General features: G+C 42.3%; 1 protein-coding gene across 2 annotated transcripts in view; it reads left to right on the top strand.

The window, feature by feature from the left end:
• The window catches only part of MED13L (mediator complex subunit 13L), a 178,407-nt gene that overhangs the window by 80,557 nt on the left and 80,015 nt on the right, over positions 1-17,835 (top strand). For both annotated transcript variants that reach the window (XM_065738740.1, XM_065738741.1), the window contains 2 exons: positions 5,075-5,159; positions 10,551-10,634. In XM_065738740.1, the coding sequence (XP_065594812.1) occupies positions 5,075-5,159; positions 10,551-10,634 (169 nt within the window). The remainder of the gene's footprint in view (positions 1-5,074; positions 5,160-10,550; positions 10,635-17,835) is intronic.

Here is a 17,835-nt window from a genome sequence, read left to right as displayed (position 1 = left end):
TTTCAGTAATTTTAATGGCTGAATAACTGGCCCTGTCCCAGAGTGTTTTTTTCATATTTGCAGTGGCCAATGTGGTTACTGAGCTCAGTGTTCTGGATAATAGGTTTCATTAGTTTTGATGCCTGAGGTAAAAAAAGCAGTAGGTGGGAATAAAGACTGTTTTTGATGTCTAGACGTTCGTTTCAGCTGTTGCTGCAATACGATACATTAAAAGGAAATATGTAACATAGCTCTGAGGAAATATGTGTTCTTTGAAACTAATTCTACTTTTAAACTGCAGAAGGCGGTGTGACCTGAATTATTAAAATGTGGGTGGCTGAGTTTCTTAAAGGTATAACTCTCTCTGCCGTGCCAACGCAGTCTCGACTCGCCTTCTCTCCTTCCTTCCTCTGTTTCTTTTAAGTAAAATCCGTCAGTTTGGTCACTGAAGCAGAACAGAGATCTTATTATCTTTGCAGTGTCTCCGCTGGGAGACCTAAAATTATTGAAGTAGTTTCTTTGATATTTTGCTGTGACTTTTCTCCTTGAAATTTTTATAATGGCTCTTTTTTTTTTTGAGAACATAGCTGGCTTCATAAGAGTCACTGGACGCTTTGAAGACCTTAATGTCTAGAATCTGAAAATAAAAGACTCTGAATGCGCTGTGTCGCTCATTAATATATGCTTAAGTTATGTATTTTTACAGTACAAGCCTAAATCACTGTGGTGGGTTTTAATTTAATGTCTGAACGGTAAGGACAACTTTAAAAATCAGAATGAATGTCACTTTTGGAACTAGTGAAAACAAAATGGTAGCAAACATTTAAGAGCGTTATGTGAAGACTGCTGATGAATTCCCATTCTGCACTGAGTGGCAGATATTGAGCAGCTCCATCATAATCCATTGTGATGGATGTCAGATGCACCTTGTTCCTTTTTGGATTTACTTGTTAATGTCTTGGTAATGAGAACATGACAAGTATGTTCTCTATGGAGCCTGTTTGCATTTGGGAAGCAGTGCGTTGTGTTTTCTTTCAGGTGTGGGAAGGAGAAGGTCTCTGACACCTTCCTGCAAGCACTTGTGCCTTGGAGAATGGGGATCAGCAGGTGCTCTGCTGGAGCTTTCGTTCTTCCTGCACAGCGCCCTGTCAGTTTACACAGAATTATTTTCTGCCATTGTAACAGTTGATAAAACATCACAAAAAATTTAGCTTTCATACGTGAGTTTAATGGCTGTTCACCTTTTCGTTGGTGTATCCTTTATGGGTTGTGGCGACGTGGCCTCTTCGGATACGAACAGAATGTTCTCGTAGGAAACAGACTATCTCCAATCACTTCTTTGAAGAAGCTGAAAAATTCACACTTCTCTTAGGATCCATATGCTTCTTTAGCATTTTTATCTCGGCTGAATTCTAGGAGTGTATAGTGAGAATGATATAGTAGGGGCACTTAAATCACGCAGCTCAGCTAAGCAGTTTATAGACATCAAGTAAATGGCACAGATAGCATCGTAGTATCTTTATTTTTTCCTCAGAATCCAGATTTTTAGAGAGTGAGTAATAATAGATTTCCTATAACAAAACACGTGCAGCAGTTGCTTATCTGTATAACAGATAGGTCAGCAGTGGCTTTATCTACCCAGGTCCTGGGTAGTGCAGGTGCTAAAAACAATGTAGTTATTAAATTCTGTAGGAGATAATTTTACACTATTGTCAGGACTGGACTCTAGCTATTCTTCTGATGCTCTTGTATTTTTAAAGCTATTGGAAAATACGAAATGTTTAAGATGATGACCACGTTACTCATTGAAGCTGGAAGGAAGGACACCCAGAGCCGTTAGAGACTGGTTGGTTCCTCCTGCCTGGCTCTGTGACAACCATTGGGCAGTTTTGTCTCACTCTGCTTACTATTTCTCCAAGCTCTCATTTGCACAGAGGAAGCAGTGGGGCAGTAGGTACCTGCTGTCTTGCAATTATTCTCTTATTTGGTCTCTACTTGGCTCCTGCCCTGATTTCTTTTTATTTTATTTATTTATTTTTTTTGAGGATGGCTTTCACAGCTGTTGTGTAGTGCTGCATTGGCTGCCTCTGAAGAGAAATGTTTCAGCTCTGGTAACAGAACGTACGTTTTGGACAGGATATGGGTGCTTGGTGCAAATATGTCTCTGAACTGGTGCAGCACCTGCTTTCTGTAAGCTGTGGGCCTGGAAACGCTGCCACGCAGTGCTGAAAGACTCACAGGGGCTTAGGTTGAAAGTAGGGTGTTAAAAGCCTTACAAATCTTTGTGTAGACAGACAGGGAGCAACAGTTACTTCCTAGTCTTCAATCTGTGTAAGGAATTTAAAATATTCAACTGCTAAAATCTAAATATATTGTTACAGTGTGAGAAACCTTGCAAATGGCACAGATAGTGTAAACCATAGCGTTTTGCCAAGTTTATCACTGCTCTCCATTTGCAGTTTGGAGTTGTGATCTGTTGCAGTTATTTAAGCCCTTGTGTGATGAAGAGTGGATGAGGAAGCTGGAGAGCAGAGAAATGCCCCGCTGCACATCTAATCTCCCTGGTCTCCATTTATATGGCAACAGGCATGTGCTCTTCTCACTTGAGATGAACATTTGTAGTAGGTTGAGGAAGTATTAATTACAAGATGCACAATGCATTAATGTGTCTGAGAATCAAAGGCAGTATTCATTATAGGAAAATGTCCATAAAGACATCATTACATGCTTGGAGTAAAATTTACATGATTGATTTGGAAAAATAAAGTGTTAAGGAGTGTTGCTGTTTCAGACTTGCCCTTCTCCATGCCCCACTTCCATAGCTGCTCCCCAGCCAGCCTGATTCATTGGAAGACTTGGCCCCTTGGCCATTCACAGTGGAGGTCCTCGTGGTGCTGCCTTTTCCTGCTGATCCTAGGCAGGGGTGTGCAGCCAGGTCACTGGGAAGAGAGGTGGTGAAAGAGGAATAGGGCTGCAGAGAAGCTGTAGCAGGCACAGATGATAGGGCAGAAGAACACAGGTAATGTCAAGCACCTCATGAATTGGTAGTGATGTTCTGTAGGGCTAAGTCAGTTTTATCTTGGAAAGCATAAAGCAGTACAATCTGATCTTATTTCTTCTGGAGACAGTGGCAAAATTCTACCAACAAAAAGCAGTTTTGAGAGGTGGAAAGAGCTATTCTTTGAGTCCTATTTGCAACTGGGGAAAAGAAGAGAGAGAGTGATTTATGATTGGGAACATCAGAACTGGCTGCAAGAAGTTCCCTGGGAAAGTATGGAATAGAATCTTGTCTCCCATTTTGCATGAAGTTCTTAATGCAGATACAGTGCTTGTTTCTGGCGCAGATGCTCTGATGGGATTAGTGTGAAGCTTGAGTACTGCTCAGTGCTGTGTAAGTTTATTTTGCCCATTGTTACAAATTCCACTAATTTCCTGATAATGTCTAAAAACCTGGACTTTATTCAAACACGGATTTACATAGAAATGAAATCAGAGTGTGGTGTCCGTTGTACTTTAGCACGTCCATTGTGTAGTTTTGCTGCTCAGTTTTGAAGTGCAGCCCTGTTCAGAAGCTGGTCCACACTAGAAATGCAGTTTCTTGAGTCTCGGGGGCTGTAATGTGACATAGACATATCAGTGGTTGTCAGAATGGGTGGAGGTTCTGAAGTTCCTTAAGAGCACTGTTTTAAAAGTGAAATCTGAGGTCATGTGAAGATCAATCTTGTTAACATCTCTGGCACACTACGTGGTGTTAGTAGACCTTTGCAGGAGTTAAAGTGCCCCGAATGATTTTACATTAGTCTGCTTTGCCTGGAAGCACGAGTCTGCCTCTGCTTGCTTTTGAGAAAGCAGCTGCAGTGTTCAGTAGTGTGATGTGGGTACTAAGGCCTTGGTCATTCAGTCTGTAAAAGGAGGAGCTGTTACCAACGTTAGCATGTCCTAACATCCATGTTGCAGCCACGTGCCTCTTGTTTGAGCTGTGTGGCTGAGGGTTACTGCAAAAGGCCTCTGCTGTGTTCTGAGGCTTTGAAGCTGCAGTTTGGAGACTGTTGGCAATAACAATAGTTTTCATAGAGCAAAAAGTCCTTAGATACTTTATTTAAGTATGAGCTTAGAGTAAACTATACTTAGATGGCAATCTCTGCGCGGTAGATGTGCTGTTGGAAAGTTTCATCCTTTCAGCTGGCCGAGGAGGGCTTTAAGTATTCAGTCCTTAACATATCGCTGAATTTTGTTTGCATTTGAAAGATCTGCTGAGTATTCCTGTTCAGTCGAGATGACAGAACTCAAACAATTAACAAATCCGTTTTCCTTGACAAAGTTATTTAATCGTTTGCTTTCACTCTGGCAGGGCTGAAATCTTTTTGCAGCCGGGAGGTGCAGACTGTGGTACAGATTGCCCTTTGCTCTTGGTACTTAGAATTCAGCAGTAGTGGGCTAAGGACAGCAGGCATTGCTGTGGTTTGTGTGTCCTTCATGTACTTGTTCCAGAGCTTAGTTTGTACTGCACTTCATATCACTGTGAGATATGAATAGCGTTTTCTACTCCTGTGAGTCTCTGCAGTCTTGAGATCAAGTTTTCAGATGTTATTTTGGAAACAAAAACTGCTGTGCATTTTCAGTGCAATAGTATCAGTCACTGGAGGAGAGGGACTTCACTTTGGTGTGACTGTGAAAGTTCACTAGAACTTCTTCAGTGCTTCTAAGTTAGATACACAGATTTTAAACCTTTAATGATTTGCTTTGTTTTTTTGTTGTCTGCATGAGCACATAAATTCTAAGGGCTCTGTCAGCGGTCGTGGCAAAAGATGATCATGAATTCTTCACCCTCTGCTTTTAATATGGAATCCTTTCCTACCAACAAATGTGTTTGCTTTCATGCAGTTCTGTTGGCTTTGTTGGTTTTTTCCCCCCATCATTTAAATTCAAAGTTGTTGTCTTTAGCTACTAACATGTAAATCTCCTTTGGCGTTATTTAATAGTTGAAATAACTTCACAAAACACGCTGCTGTTGGAAACTGAAACTGTTGGAGTTATGTTTAGTGCAGATGTCTGTCCTCTATTCTGAGCATGCTGACGTTTGTTTCTTTTGTAGTGGTGGAAGAAGGACTGTGGGAGAACGGGCTTTCCTATGAGTGTAGGACCCTGCTCTTCAAAGCAATTCATAACCTTCTGGAAAGGTAAGAAAGTCTTCATTGGACTCAAATGTTTCATTTTTACATTGAATGAAATTCAGAATATTTATGTACCATTTACATTATTATTGATCTTAAAATAGATTTTTTAGAGGTAGAACTTTGCTATGAAAATGCGAGAGAGAAATGGATTTCTGAAGTCATTAGTCTTGTGCTGCATCATAGAGGACAGTGCAGACTAAGGACTTATACAACAAGTAATGTAGATTTATTTTTCTGTTTGTGTTCTTGCTGGGGAGCTGCTTCAAAAGGTTAAGAAGTTTATGGAGTGCTTACAGAGTATAATTATATCTGACCCATAGCTCCTTTGAGGCTTAATAGTACAGAACTTAACTGCTGTTACTAAAAGACCTTCCTCCATTCTTCCAATCATCATAACGACATGCATGTTACAACTTGGATCAAGTGGTACGCGGTATTCAGAGTGACGTTTCACAGTTCTGTCTCTGGCTGCCCTAATGTAATCTAGCATTGCTTTCTTTTGCCTTCATCATGTGTATATGGTTTAGCTGCAGAGTTATTCTATGAGTAGCTAACACACCTGAAGCTTTTTCTTCTTAAGCCACCTACCAGCTCTTATGCATGCTGAAGACTTTGCTTAGCTTCTTCGTTAGTCCTTCAGTGTTCAACACTGCAGCCAGGCTGGTGCGTTCCTCTGTAGTTGCAGTTATTCAGGTCTTCACCATCTTCCTACATTACATTTCAGTTCTTTTTATGTATTTCTGGATCTTCTCAGGATTAAGCATCATTAAACTTTTCCCATGTATTTTGAATGTGTAAAATATAACGTATCTTTCTTGTACCACTGTTACAGTTTATTTGCAGGATGTAGCAAGACATGGTTTTTCTCTGAAAGTAAGCTAATTGAAAACACTTTCATCTTGTCTCATCTAGCATCCTGTTTGCTTTGATCTGCTTACTGGTAATCAGATTTGCATTATGTTCCCGAGGCTGTGTTTCCATGAGTGTAGTAACCACGTCCCCTTGATGATCAGTACCTGTTTGTGCCCATAGCACGTTAACTTGGAGTGGTCTCCCACATGCACACACAGGCCCAGGGACCAGGCACTGCACTTCCTGTTTCCTGCTTCATTGCTCTTCTGGGGGGTTTTAATATTAGTAGCAGACTGCTTAAAGTGAATAAAAGCCAGTGCATAAAAACACAGGAATCCCATTCTCTGCTTGGAATGGTTGCTAGTTCTGTTGTCACTCTGTGGAGTGTAAGTGAAAAATGCATTTTACACATGCTTATTGATCTCTGGTACCCATCCAGCAGGCTTTAAAGTAGAACTCCTAATGGATATTCTTATTTCTTGGAACACTTGAAGCTCGTGAAATGGAATTTATGAAGACAACATCATCAACAGCAACAAACTACTGAGATGGGCTGGCAGAGCAAGTAATATCATTACTGTCTCAGCTGAGAGAACGTCCCTAGGGCTCTCTTTCTTTCAGCAGTGGTTGTTGGCATTCTGTTGGTCAGCACACACCCTTGGGTGTTACTGAAGGAAGGGAAGGGAGCTCGAGAGATCATTGAATCCAACTCTCCTACTAAGGCAGATCCCCTACAATTGGTTGCACAAGTAGGTGTCCCAGTGGGTCTTGAATATCTCTATAGAAGGAGATTCCAGGTGTCCTGCTCCTGATGCAGCTTGGGCTGGAGGCTGTTAGCTGTAAGGCTTATAGTGCCTGTGTTGTTGTCAAGGTGACTGAGGAGGCAGATGGCCAAATATCTTATCAGTCAGCTATCTCACTTCCAGCCTGAATTTATTTTAAGTAAATCAAGACACAGATTTCCACGCCTTGTGCCCATGTGAAGCCATGTGGCTCCTGGGGCTGTGCAGGGCTGGGAGGACACTGAGACTGGGAAGGGGAGGAGGCTTTATTTTTGTTTGCTAAATACCCAAATTAGCAATCAGAAGCTCCCATTAATTGTCAGGAAATAACAAATAAAGAAAGATCCCCAGAGCTGAGCCTCTGTTGGCTGTGTTAGAGTGTGCAGAAACACTGCAGGCTGCTGTCAGCTCGCCCTGAAGCTGGGCAGCACGGTGGTGTGCCTGCTGTCCCTGGCAGCCTGCTGCCTTCCTGCTCAGAAAACCTTGAGAAGATCTGAGGAAATAATACCAACGATATTCAGCACTATTTTATAATTATTTGTATGCCCTCATCGGATCATTTTATCTTAGAAAAGTAAGATCAGAAATACAGGAAGTCAAGTGGCAGTGGGGTGTTTTAATAGCTGTACTGCTTAAGAAGAAAATAGCACTCAGTCTTAATGAGAGGAGCAAGCCGAAGAGTTCAGTGTATTTTATGTTTCCATGTGACTAAGTAACTGCTTTTAAGTGTATACTCATCTGGGGTTTATGACCAGCATTTTTTTTTACTCAAGTTCACTGTTACTGCTTAGTGCTAAGGACTTCAGTTACTACTGGGTGCTTATAGAGCAAAACCTAATTCAGTGCTGTCATTAATTGTTCACTCAGCCAAATCTTTGAGATCTGTGCCACTGCAATCATGCTTCTCATTTCATATAGGATTATGTGGTGGATTGGCGGAGGATGTAGTCTACCTTGATTTCAGCAAGGCATTTGATACTGTCCCCCATGACATCCTTATAACAAAGCTAAGGAAGTGTGGGACAGATGAGTGGACAGTGCAGTGGGTTGAGAACTGGCTGACTGGCAGAGCACAGAGGGTTGTCGCTGGCGGTGCAGAGTCCGGTTGGAGGCCTGTGACAAGCGGTGTCCCCCCGGGGTCTGTGCTGGGTCCAGTCTTGTTCAACATCTTCATCAGTGACCTTGATGAGGGGATAGTGGCCACCCTCAGCAAGTTTGCTGATGATACGAAGTTGGGAGGATTGGCTGACACGCCTGAAGGCTGTGCTGCCATTCAGCAAGACCTGGACAGGCTGGAGAGCTGGGCAGTCAGAAACCAGATGAAATTTAACAAAAGCAAGTGTAGAGTCTTGCACCTAGGGAGGAATAATTGCATGCACCAGTACAGGCTGGGGGATGAGCTGCTGGAGAGGAGCTCTGCAGAGAGGGACCTGGGAGTCCTGGTGGACGACGGGTTGACCATGAGCCAGCAGTGTGCCCTCGTGACCAAGAGGGCCAATTCTGGGATGCATTAAAAAGAGCGTGGCCAGCAGGTCAAGGGAGGTGATCCTCCCCCTCTACTCTGCCCTGGGGAGGCCTCATCTGGAGTACTGTGTCCAGTTCTGGGCTCCCCAGTACAAAAAAGACAGGGATCTCTTGGAAAGAGTCCAGCTCAGGGCCACAAAGATGGTGAAGGGCCTGGAGGATCTCCCCTATGGAGAAAGGCAGAGTGAACTGGGTCTGTTCAGCCTTGAGAAAAGAAGACTGAGAGGGGACCTGATCCAGGTGTATAAATATCTGAGGTGTGGGGGACAAAGTGGTGAGGCCAGACTCTTTTCAGCAGTGTGTGGAGACAGGGCAAGGAGAACGGACAGAAACTGCAGCACAGGAGGTTCTGCACGAATGTGCCCAAGAACTTCTTTACGGTGAGGGTGAGGAGCACTGGCACAGGCTGCACAGGGGGATGGTGGGGTCTCCTTCTCTGGAGATATTCAAGACCCACCTGGATGCCTACCTGTGTGACCTGGTGTAGGGAACTGCTTTGGCTGGGGGGTTGGACTCGATGATCTCTTGAGGTCCCTTCCAACCCCTATGATTCTGTGATTCCATGCCTTGAACAAGCTGAGGTTCAGCTCAGTGTGTGTGAAGGTTGGCTCATTTCTAAGGCCAGCTCTACCCACGAAGACTTCTTTCTGAGAAATTAACCTTGGCTTGAGGCGAACAAGCCTGCTGTCTTGAGACATGATGATGTTGCATGAAATGTGTATGTGAGGGGAGCTGAAAACTGTACTTCTTTCTAGTACAGATTATTTTCTTTAGGCATCTGATATGAACTCTACTTCCTTTGTTCTTATGAAGTGTGGTGACACTGAAAGGCTTTTAGACAGCAGCTCTTTCCTAGGGAAATACTTAGTGAAGAATTTCTTTTTTTCTGCCAGCACGAGAGCAGTCTCTTTAGATCTTTAGTGGTTTACCTTCCAAATTCAGTTTAAGATATTGAAATACTCAATTGAAATGGATTATTGTTGCTTGAATAGAGAAGTGGTGCAATTAGAATCTTCTTCAGCCGAGTTTTAATTTTGGAAACCCCTGAAAAGTTTATACAGAAGAGTTAGGAACACGTTGGTATCTACACTGTTGTGCATTCCCTACCTGGTTTAGGTTTGCTTTTAAAGTTTGTGACAGTTTTTTGAGGACGTGCTTTCCCAGAACACTTGGTGGGCTTCTTTTTGGTTTGTCTCTAACAGCTGCTAGAGAAATAAACGGTTGGAAAAGTGTGAAGGATGGAGAAGTGTCCTTCTTCCATCCAACTGATGGAATGCTGTTTGGATGTGAAACACATAGAGAAGGCTTGTATATTGCCTGCAGTTTGTAATCATTTTATAACATGAACCACTAGCACAAACAACCAGTTTTTCAGTGTTTTCAAAACCTAATATTTACCTTACTGAAAATTAAGCCTTCATAACAGATTTGTGATCCCACAGGCAGTTTGTTCAACTGTGTATTTAATGTACAAAGTGTGCTTAAATTGTTATGGATTATTGCCAGGGGGATTTATTGGTACAGGTGGACACAGAATGTCATCAAGCACATCTTCAGCTTGTCAGCCTAAACTGATAATTGATCACTTTGGATTCTCTCTGCTTTTTTTTTTTTCATTTTTTGAAGCCACAGAACTCACCTTTTCTGGGAGTGTGTTTTGCTGGAGAGAGGTTTTCTGAGGGAGAAAGCACTAACCATCATAGCTACAACACCTGGAATAATGCTGTGGATTGTGTGAATAGAAAATGGTTCATTGTTAATTTTTGGTTATTATATTTTCCTGTCATTCATATTCCATTGTATTCATTCATATTCCATATGCCACTTTCCTGTGACAAATGCAGGAACCTGAATTCTTTGTCATGAGGTCTCAGAGAAATGCACTATAGAAAAGAACACGGCCTGCAAATAGTCGTCATTCAAGAAGAGGGGTTTGAAAAATAAGGCAGTGGATCTCAACAAAAAAAGGAGGGTGTGGAGGAGAAGAGATTCAGTCAAAGATGAGGGCAGAATGTGTGTGTGAATATCAGCATTAGTGCCTGTGTCATGGAACTGGACAGTGTGGGAAAATGGGAAGTGGGGAATTTACACGGAGCTCCGAACCCAGGGCTGCTGAGTTGGTTTCAGAGTGAGGGAAGACCAGCTGTTTAATCTCCTTCTATTTACTGTCTTCAAAGACTACTTTTAATTACACCTTAGGATGTAACTAGTAATTGTTGATGTAATTATTTTCTAGGTGCTTGATGGATAAAAACTTCGTGAGAATTGGAAAGTGGTTCATAAGACCCTATGACAAGGATGAGAAGCCTGTTAATAAAAGGTGAGGTGATCTTTATAACAAGTACTGTTCTTGTCAGTGTTTTATTTCACATGCCAATAAGTGGATGATGCCTTTTGAGGGTTGTTTTCCACCTTATTTGTCATGTAACAAGTAAAAACATAAACGCTGTTCACAGCAGTAATACACATGAAGTAATTAACTAATTTCAGAACTGTTGGTGATTATTATTTGAGATGAGAAGGTGAGCATAATATCTGGCTCTTGATTTCACTTTATTTTCTGGATTTTCTTTAATAGCATCCACCTGTTACTCTCATTATACAACAGAATTCCAGGTATTTGCAACAAGTGATTTGAATTCCTGGACACTTTACCTCAACTTGAAATTTTAAGCAGTAAGTTAAGTAGCATATAAAAGTTCATTGGTAGTTGCCAGCTGATATACAGCTTTCACTGTTGGAGCAGGCTGACTTTGATGGCTGATAGACGTGCTTCTCCTGCAGCAGGAGAGGCATGGAAAGGGGTAACTGTCTGCACTCACTCACTGCTATTTCCTCTCCCAGCCTTAAAGGTTACAGTGTTCTCAGATCTTCTGGTACTTGCGTTTGTAGTCACTGGCTAAACAACTTCTGTCAAAAATAATCTGAGTTAAGCTGAAACACAGATTTTCTAACGGGAATCATTTTGACAGAACTGGGTTAGGAAGTGACTAAACATGCAGTTATGCTGAGAGATTTGAAGGTAATGAGCAAGTGGAGATGAAGTGGGGTGGCAAGTTCTTTCAGTGAAAGAATCGCAGCAGTGTGTCTGAGGGCAGCTGTGGGTACAGGTGGAAATCAGTCTGTGGCTCAAACTCTCTGCCTCTCTTCTCACTATTTTGCTGTTCCTACAATGAAATATTGCAAAGCATTGCCTGCATTGTGTGACAGACTGTTAACCATGGATGTCTAAACAGAAGTTGTTCTCAAGATACAGTGTAGTAATTAGACGTAAATTTATCACCTTTGTAAAAAGTGAAAACTTCAACGTAGTGTGGGGAGGTCTCTTGCCCTATTTAGGCTCTTCGTAGCTAAGTGGAGTTCTGCTGTAAGTGCGATTTCACTTTCAGCTAATGGCAAGAAGCTGTTGAAATAGCCAGGTTTGTCCATGTCTTCCTTTGTCCTGGCTGGATATAATCCACTGCCTCCTCACATTTTCTCTGCTCCTTTTCTGATCACAGAAATATCTAATTTTCTGGAAGATTAGCTCCCAAAAGTGGCATTGGTTTGGAACTAGGTTGGCAGTAGGTACTTGGTTTGGTACTAGGTTGGTATTGGGTTTGGTATTACTGGAAAAGTTAGACAGCTCCTTTCAGGAAAAGCTGTTTATCAACTTCACTGCAGCCTTAGAGCACAAATGAAATGCGTTTGTGATTCTCGTGTTTATTCCTGGTGCATGACAGTCTGAGAGCTGAAGCATCTGATGCAGTAGACAATGTCTGTCAAACAGCAGCAGCACTGATGCAGAAGCTGGTAGGTTCTGTGTACGTGTATGTAACACCAAATCATTCATACAGTGGGGTGATCTGCAGGGGATGCTTATATTGGTTTATATTGTACATACATTACAAATATGACACGTTCCAGAGAGGATAGAATGACAAAAATTCATTAATGTTGAACAATAAAGCAATATTTAAATTATTCCTGTATATAAAATGGCATTTTTGTAGGGAGTTTTTGGCTTAATGAGTGGACTACTCTTGATTTCAAGAACACAATTGTTATTGGGTTTTAATTAATGAAACTGATTGTCATTGTAGATCCTATGGATATTCAGAGTTTTTTGTTTGTTTTAGGAACATTTATGGCCTAATTTGAGATAGCTCAAGATAGATAGTGAGATAGTAGTTTGAAGTTGGTAATTTTTCTGTTGTAACTGTCATTGGAATTGACAAATCTTACTGAGAGATGGAGGTACAGACTGCAGAAGATGGCAGTAGGATCTGCTTCAGACAGTAGCAGTAAATAGGAGGCTTTGGGGGCTAATTTGTCCAGACTTTCAATTTAATATATTGTGCTTTTTTTCCCTGTTTCTCAGTCTGGCTCAGTACAGCACAGTAACTTATTTTTATATAAATGTATTAATGTTTGCTCCACATAAATTCTTTGTGAAACTCCTTGCAGATAGCACAGCAAGGAGCAGTTGTAAGGTAAGCAGGGCAGCTGGAGGGAGGTGTTTTGGCAGTGTTGGTGATAATGCCTTCATCACTACAAAGAGTGATGTTGTATAACACAGTAGCAAATACCAGAAATAAACTGGGGTTTGTACACTGATGAGGTCGGAGTTTGGAACCATGTAATTAAATTGTAAATGTATGCATTGTTGTCCTTGGCTGGACATATGTATGCAACAGAGATATTTTTCCCCTCCGTGAATGCGTGGAAAACTGATGTGTGTCATTCAGACAGAGAAATGCACGTGGTTCTGCAGTCAGGCAAAGTTGGTCATCTCCAATTTTGAAAATCTACTGAGTTCATTTCAGGAGTGTACTTGCTAAGTCTTGGGCTGGGTATGAGCACCCTGGGAAGGAGCAGAGCTCATGCAGCTGACACTTGTGGAGCAAATCCATTCAGGGCCTGTGATTTTTGTGAATGGCATTAAGGGAGAAGGGTGGGGAGATGTGTGGGTTTAGAATGAAGTCAGAGATGAAGTGGAGCGTGGCAGTGGCCGTGACCCACTTAGTCCTGAGATGTGAAAAGGAGGCCTGGGAACAATAGGTGACCTTCTCAGGCAGTGTGAGGAACAATGTGCCAGATGAATTCTTCTGCTCTGCTCAGACATGAGGGAACAGCAGAGGGAGTTACAGATCCGTATGCAATTGTTCTGCTTGCAGTAGGAACCAGATGCTTTTGACAGGAAATTTAGTGTGGTGCTTGCGGGTTTTCTTTCCCAAATATCCTTTCTGTTGGTAGCACTAGTTAATAGTATGTGTCACTTGCTAAATAATGCTACACCTTTTTATTGTCTGTTCTACAGCAGAGTGTGTCTAAAATATGTTTCTGAGCGACTGCTGAAGAAAGCTAACCTTGCTTATTTATCTTCACAACTTCCGAAAGGAGACGAGTTGGGATTTGTAGAACTTATCTGATAGAAAGAATTTACAATGCTTTCTGCTGGATTCACAATTGCTTCCCAAGTTTTGTGTGGGGATTTTGGATTGTGGAAGCACTGCTACAAAATCTCAAACGTATTACCGAGGGAAGAAATCTCACCATCTTGTTTCAAGGTCTTAACTAGTGATTTCAGTGTCTGTTTTGTTGGTGTGTGGTAGAAAATTGATAAAGAAATCAGTTTATATTGAATTGCATGAACAACTTAACATAAGCTACTTTTTATATGACTTAAAGAAATGTTGGGTCCACTTCTCTTTTCCAAGTCTGAGTTTTCTCACTTTTATTTATTTATTTATTAAAGCAAAGTTCGATCAGTAAAGTACTTGGAAGTACTTCTGTCATTACGAGAAGTACTTTCTCTCATTACTAGGAGAGAGCTGAAAGGTCAATGATGTTTTGATAGCCACACTGCCTTTCATGCACTTGAAGCAGTGCAGGTGGAAGAGCAGAAGTGCAGCTAGGCTGCTGTGAAATCACACAGTAATTTCACTTTGCAGTCAGACTTGTTCGTTACTGTTCCACGTGACAGCCGATCCTCATAAGGTGCTGGTAGTATTCTCTAGATCACAAGCTCATGGACAGTGTCCCAATAAATAAACTGTGCTAAGCTTTCACCTGTCATCTCCCTCTCCTTAACTTTGAGCCCTTGGAATTTCCCTGGGTTAGCAGAGTTCAGTCAGTACATCCATACCTCTTTGTTTCTTGCAAGCATCAGTGTGGGGCACTGATGAGTGCCGTGGGGAGCTGAGGGCTGCAGGCACTTCAGGCACTGCTTTGAGTTCTTGGAAGTCATCAGTGCCTTGGGTTTGCTGGGAGTGGTTGTGGGACTCAGCTGAGGAATATCTATCTGATCAGTGATACCACTGCTGGCATTGAGCACTGTTTCCAGATAAAGCTGCATTCTCTCTTCCGCTAGGAACTCCTGTCAGTCAGTTCTTCATCTGAAAGCATCAGGTTTAGTGGGCCCTAGGGAAAAGCTGCAGTGCAGTGCCAGGAGGACCTGGAGGTGAGCGGTACCGCTCTGTGTCCGCTGCTGAGGTTGGGCTCTGGTGTGTGGCATTGAGCAGATAATGTCTTATGGCAAATGTTATCAATGTGATTCATTAAATAATGGCACCATTCAGTAAGAGCATGGCAAAACAAGTTTAACTGGTATAGATATATTTCTTTAATGGGATTCGAATTCCTCAGTGAGGAATGGTAATTGATTGTGCACTTACAGTGCTGCAGTGCCACGAGACTGTTTCCATTAAAACTGGGTTTTTTTTGCTTTCTTAAATTCCACAGAACCAAGTCATTTAAATTGTTTTGATTCTTAATTTTGATCTCCTGGGAAGAGTCCAGCAGAGGTCCACAAGGATGATAGATGGCCTGGAACTCCTCTCTTATGAGGAAAGGCTGAGAGACCTGGGTCTGTTCGGCCTCCAGAAAAGAAGACTCAGAGGGGATCTGATCCATGTCTATCAATATCTGAGGAGCAGGAGGCAAAGGGGTGAGGCCGGACTCTTCTCAGCACTGTGTGGTGATAGGACGAGGGGAAATGGCCGCGAACTGACGCACAGGGAGTCGTGCACACATGTGCATGGGAACTTCTTCACAGTGCAGTGATGGAGCACTGGAGCTGCACAGAGAGGTGGTGGATCTCCTTCTCTGGAGATGTTCAAGACCCTCCTGGATGCCTCCCTGTGCAACCTGGGCTGGGAGCTGCTTTGGCAGGGGGGCTGAACTCAGTGATCTCTGGAGGTCCCTTCAGTTCTGCGATTCTGTGATCTTATTTCTGTACTTGTATTGTAATAATGCAAAAAATATTTCAGTAATGTATTCTTGAAAACAGTGGTACTGCAGTAACTCATGGTGTATACGGCATACTGTTACCAAAAAGCACTGTCATGGCTGAGGAAAGGCTAGCAAAGAGAGCAGTCTGATTTAACCCTAAATAAAGTGTGATTTATTCCCGACTTGTCAAATAAAACTGATAGAAATACTGAGTAGTAAGAAATACTGCGTATTTTTCATAAATTTTTTCAAAAATTATTCCCATACTCAGTCTCACGTGTTCAGCAAAATCGTGCACCAAGCTGCTGTGCTACGTGGTGTGTGTGTGTTTCATCCAAACCAGCAGTCGTGTGCTGCAGCTGATTTTACTTCGCAGCGCTGGGTAATACAGCCATGGGAGCGCAGTCTGCGTTCACAGGAGTAGGTGCAAAACACAGATGGTAAACATAGGTGTTTATGATTCTGCTTTTGTTTTGCCAGAGCTGATGGTGCTGATATCAGTGTGCTGCAACTTCTAAAGTATTACAGCAACGTAATAGAAGTAAACTACACTAAAGTGTATTAATGTAATATAATTAGTAAATACAATAAATGTTTTTATAGAAACAGTAAAACATTGATAACTTAGGAATACCTAAGGATGTTATTAAGGTGATTTGGAAAAACAATAGTCAAACATAATTGTTTTAAATTCTTGCTACCTTTTATATGGTGCTGGTAACCTTGGGGTGTTTGTTGCCGGGTTTCAGGAATCCTGTATGTAAAACTCGTGAGGTGTTACCATATACCACGCAGGGAAAAAATAGCAGTGCGGTCTGTAAGCCTTGAGGTGCTTTATTACCATGGTAAATTTCTAGATAAGCTGTAAATTAAGTAGGGCAATTCTCTATTCAGTGCCTTAGTATTTTTCCTTCAGTAATGAAAATAATAAAACGGTGTTTTGTAAAAGCTGGAAAGAAGTGTCACCATGCTGTAAAATTTTCATAGAGCATATGAAATACCGAGCCAGGCTGTACATTGTGGCACGTAGCCACAAGTGTTAGGCTTTATGGTTGTCCTGCAGTAAATGAAAGCAGACTCTGGATGGGTGTACTTGTAGTAAGCATTTCTGAGGGCTGCTTCCTTCCCGTACTGACCCAACGTTTTCATCTGCCTTTCATGGGATAAGAGCATTATAAAGACAGTGGCAAAGCAACCCCAGGCATCGTTTCTTCAGATTTGTTGACCCTTGCCAATCAAGATAAAGTCCCAGCAATATCAGAGAGGCTCCCTACGTGGGGTCACTGGCAGATGTCACAGGAGCAGTGCTTCTACTATGCTGTGTGTATCCACTTCAGCTAATTCAATTGATGCTATAGAATGTCTTACACAGTTGTTTGCTGAAGGCTTGGAGCTGAGCCAGGCAGCCGAGATAAAATGGAAAGGCTGTTGGTAGGTGTGTGCTGTCTGTTGTTCCACCTTTGCAACCCTACCCTTGTCTTGATAGCAGGGGTTATACTATTGCACCAGGCTCTTTGGCTGGATGCAGCATTATCTCAAAATGAGACTGCTGCTCGCTTGCCAAACAAAATGCATTGTGATGCTTGCATACCACAGTAAGTTGTCTGTCCCTGAATTCATGCAGAAATTGTTGAAGGTGGGCGCTTGGTGGGAGGTGGGGCTTTATGCAGCAGGAGTGGTGTAACCTCAGAAGTGGATGTTTGTAAGCTATAGTTTGGCTCCAGTGCCTTTCCAACACAGGGAACAATGTTTGCCAGTTCAAAATGAGACGTTAGCAGAGTTCTTATTCCCTGCTGTCTTGAGAAGGAAGAACAACTTCCCATCTTTCAGGGCAGCCCTCTCCCCTGTGCTGTACTCGAGGTGCTGAAGAATTCAAGGTGCTGTCACTGAGCATCGCAGGGCTGGCTTTGGGTGAGGTGCCTGAAACTCTGCATTTCAGGTACTTCAGAGGGAGAAAATGCATACATCTTTGGCATGTGTTTTCAACTATAAGCTGTAAGGATTATACTGCTGTAAGGATTTTGAGGAAGCCAGGAAATGGGCAGTAAGTACCTTGGGATGTATTCCCATGGGCACCCAGTTGCACGCTTCAGGTCACCGCGTTTGCTGCCTTTGTGTACACGGTGACGTAGACTTCTGTGCGTTCCAGTTTATGATGGGGGTCGATTACTTCTAGGATTTTGCAGATAAGGATCAGTTTACTGATGTAATGAGGGCAAATGAGCAGGCGAATAAAACTGCTCTTCTCATCTTTTGTTCTGGGATTTTGGAGAACTTTGTCTCGAGCTTCTTATTTGCAGGCAACATTA

The sequence above is a fragment of the Cyrtonyx montezumae genome, unplaced genomic scaffold, assembly GCF_038088225.1.
Source record: "Cyrtonyx montezumae isolate F1298 unplaced genomic scaffold, pur_monq_1.0 scaffold_23, whole genome shotgun sequence".
NCBI lineage: Eukaryota > Metazoa > Chordata > Aves > Galliformes > Odontophoridae > Cyrtonyx > Cyrtonyx montezumae.
Note: the sequence above shows the minus strand (reverse complement) of the source record. Positions and strands in the feature narration are given on the sequence as shown.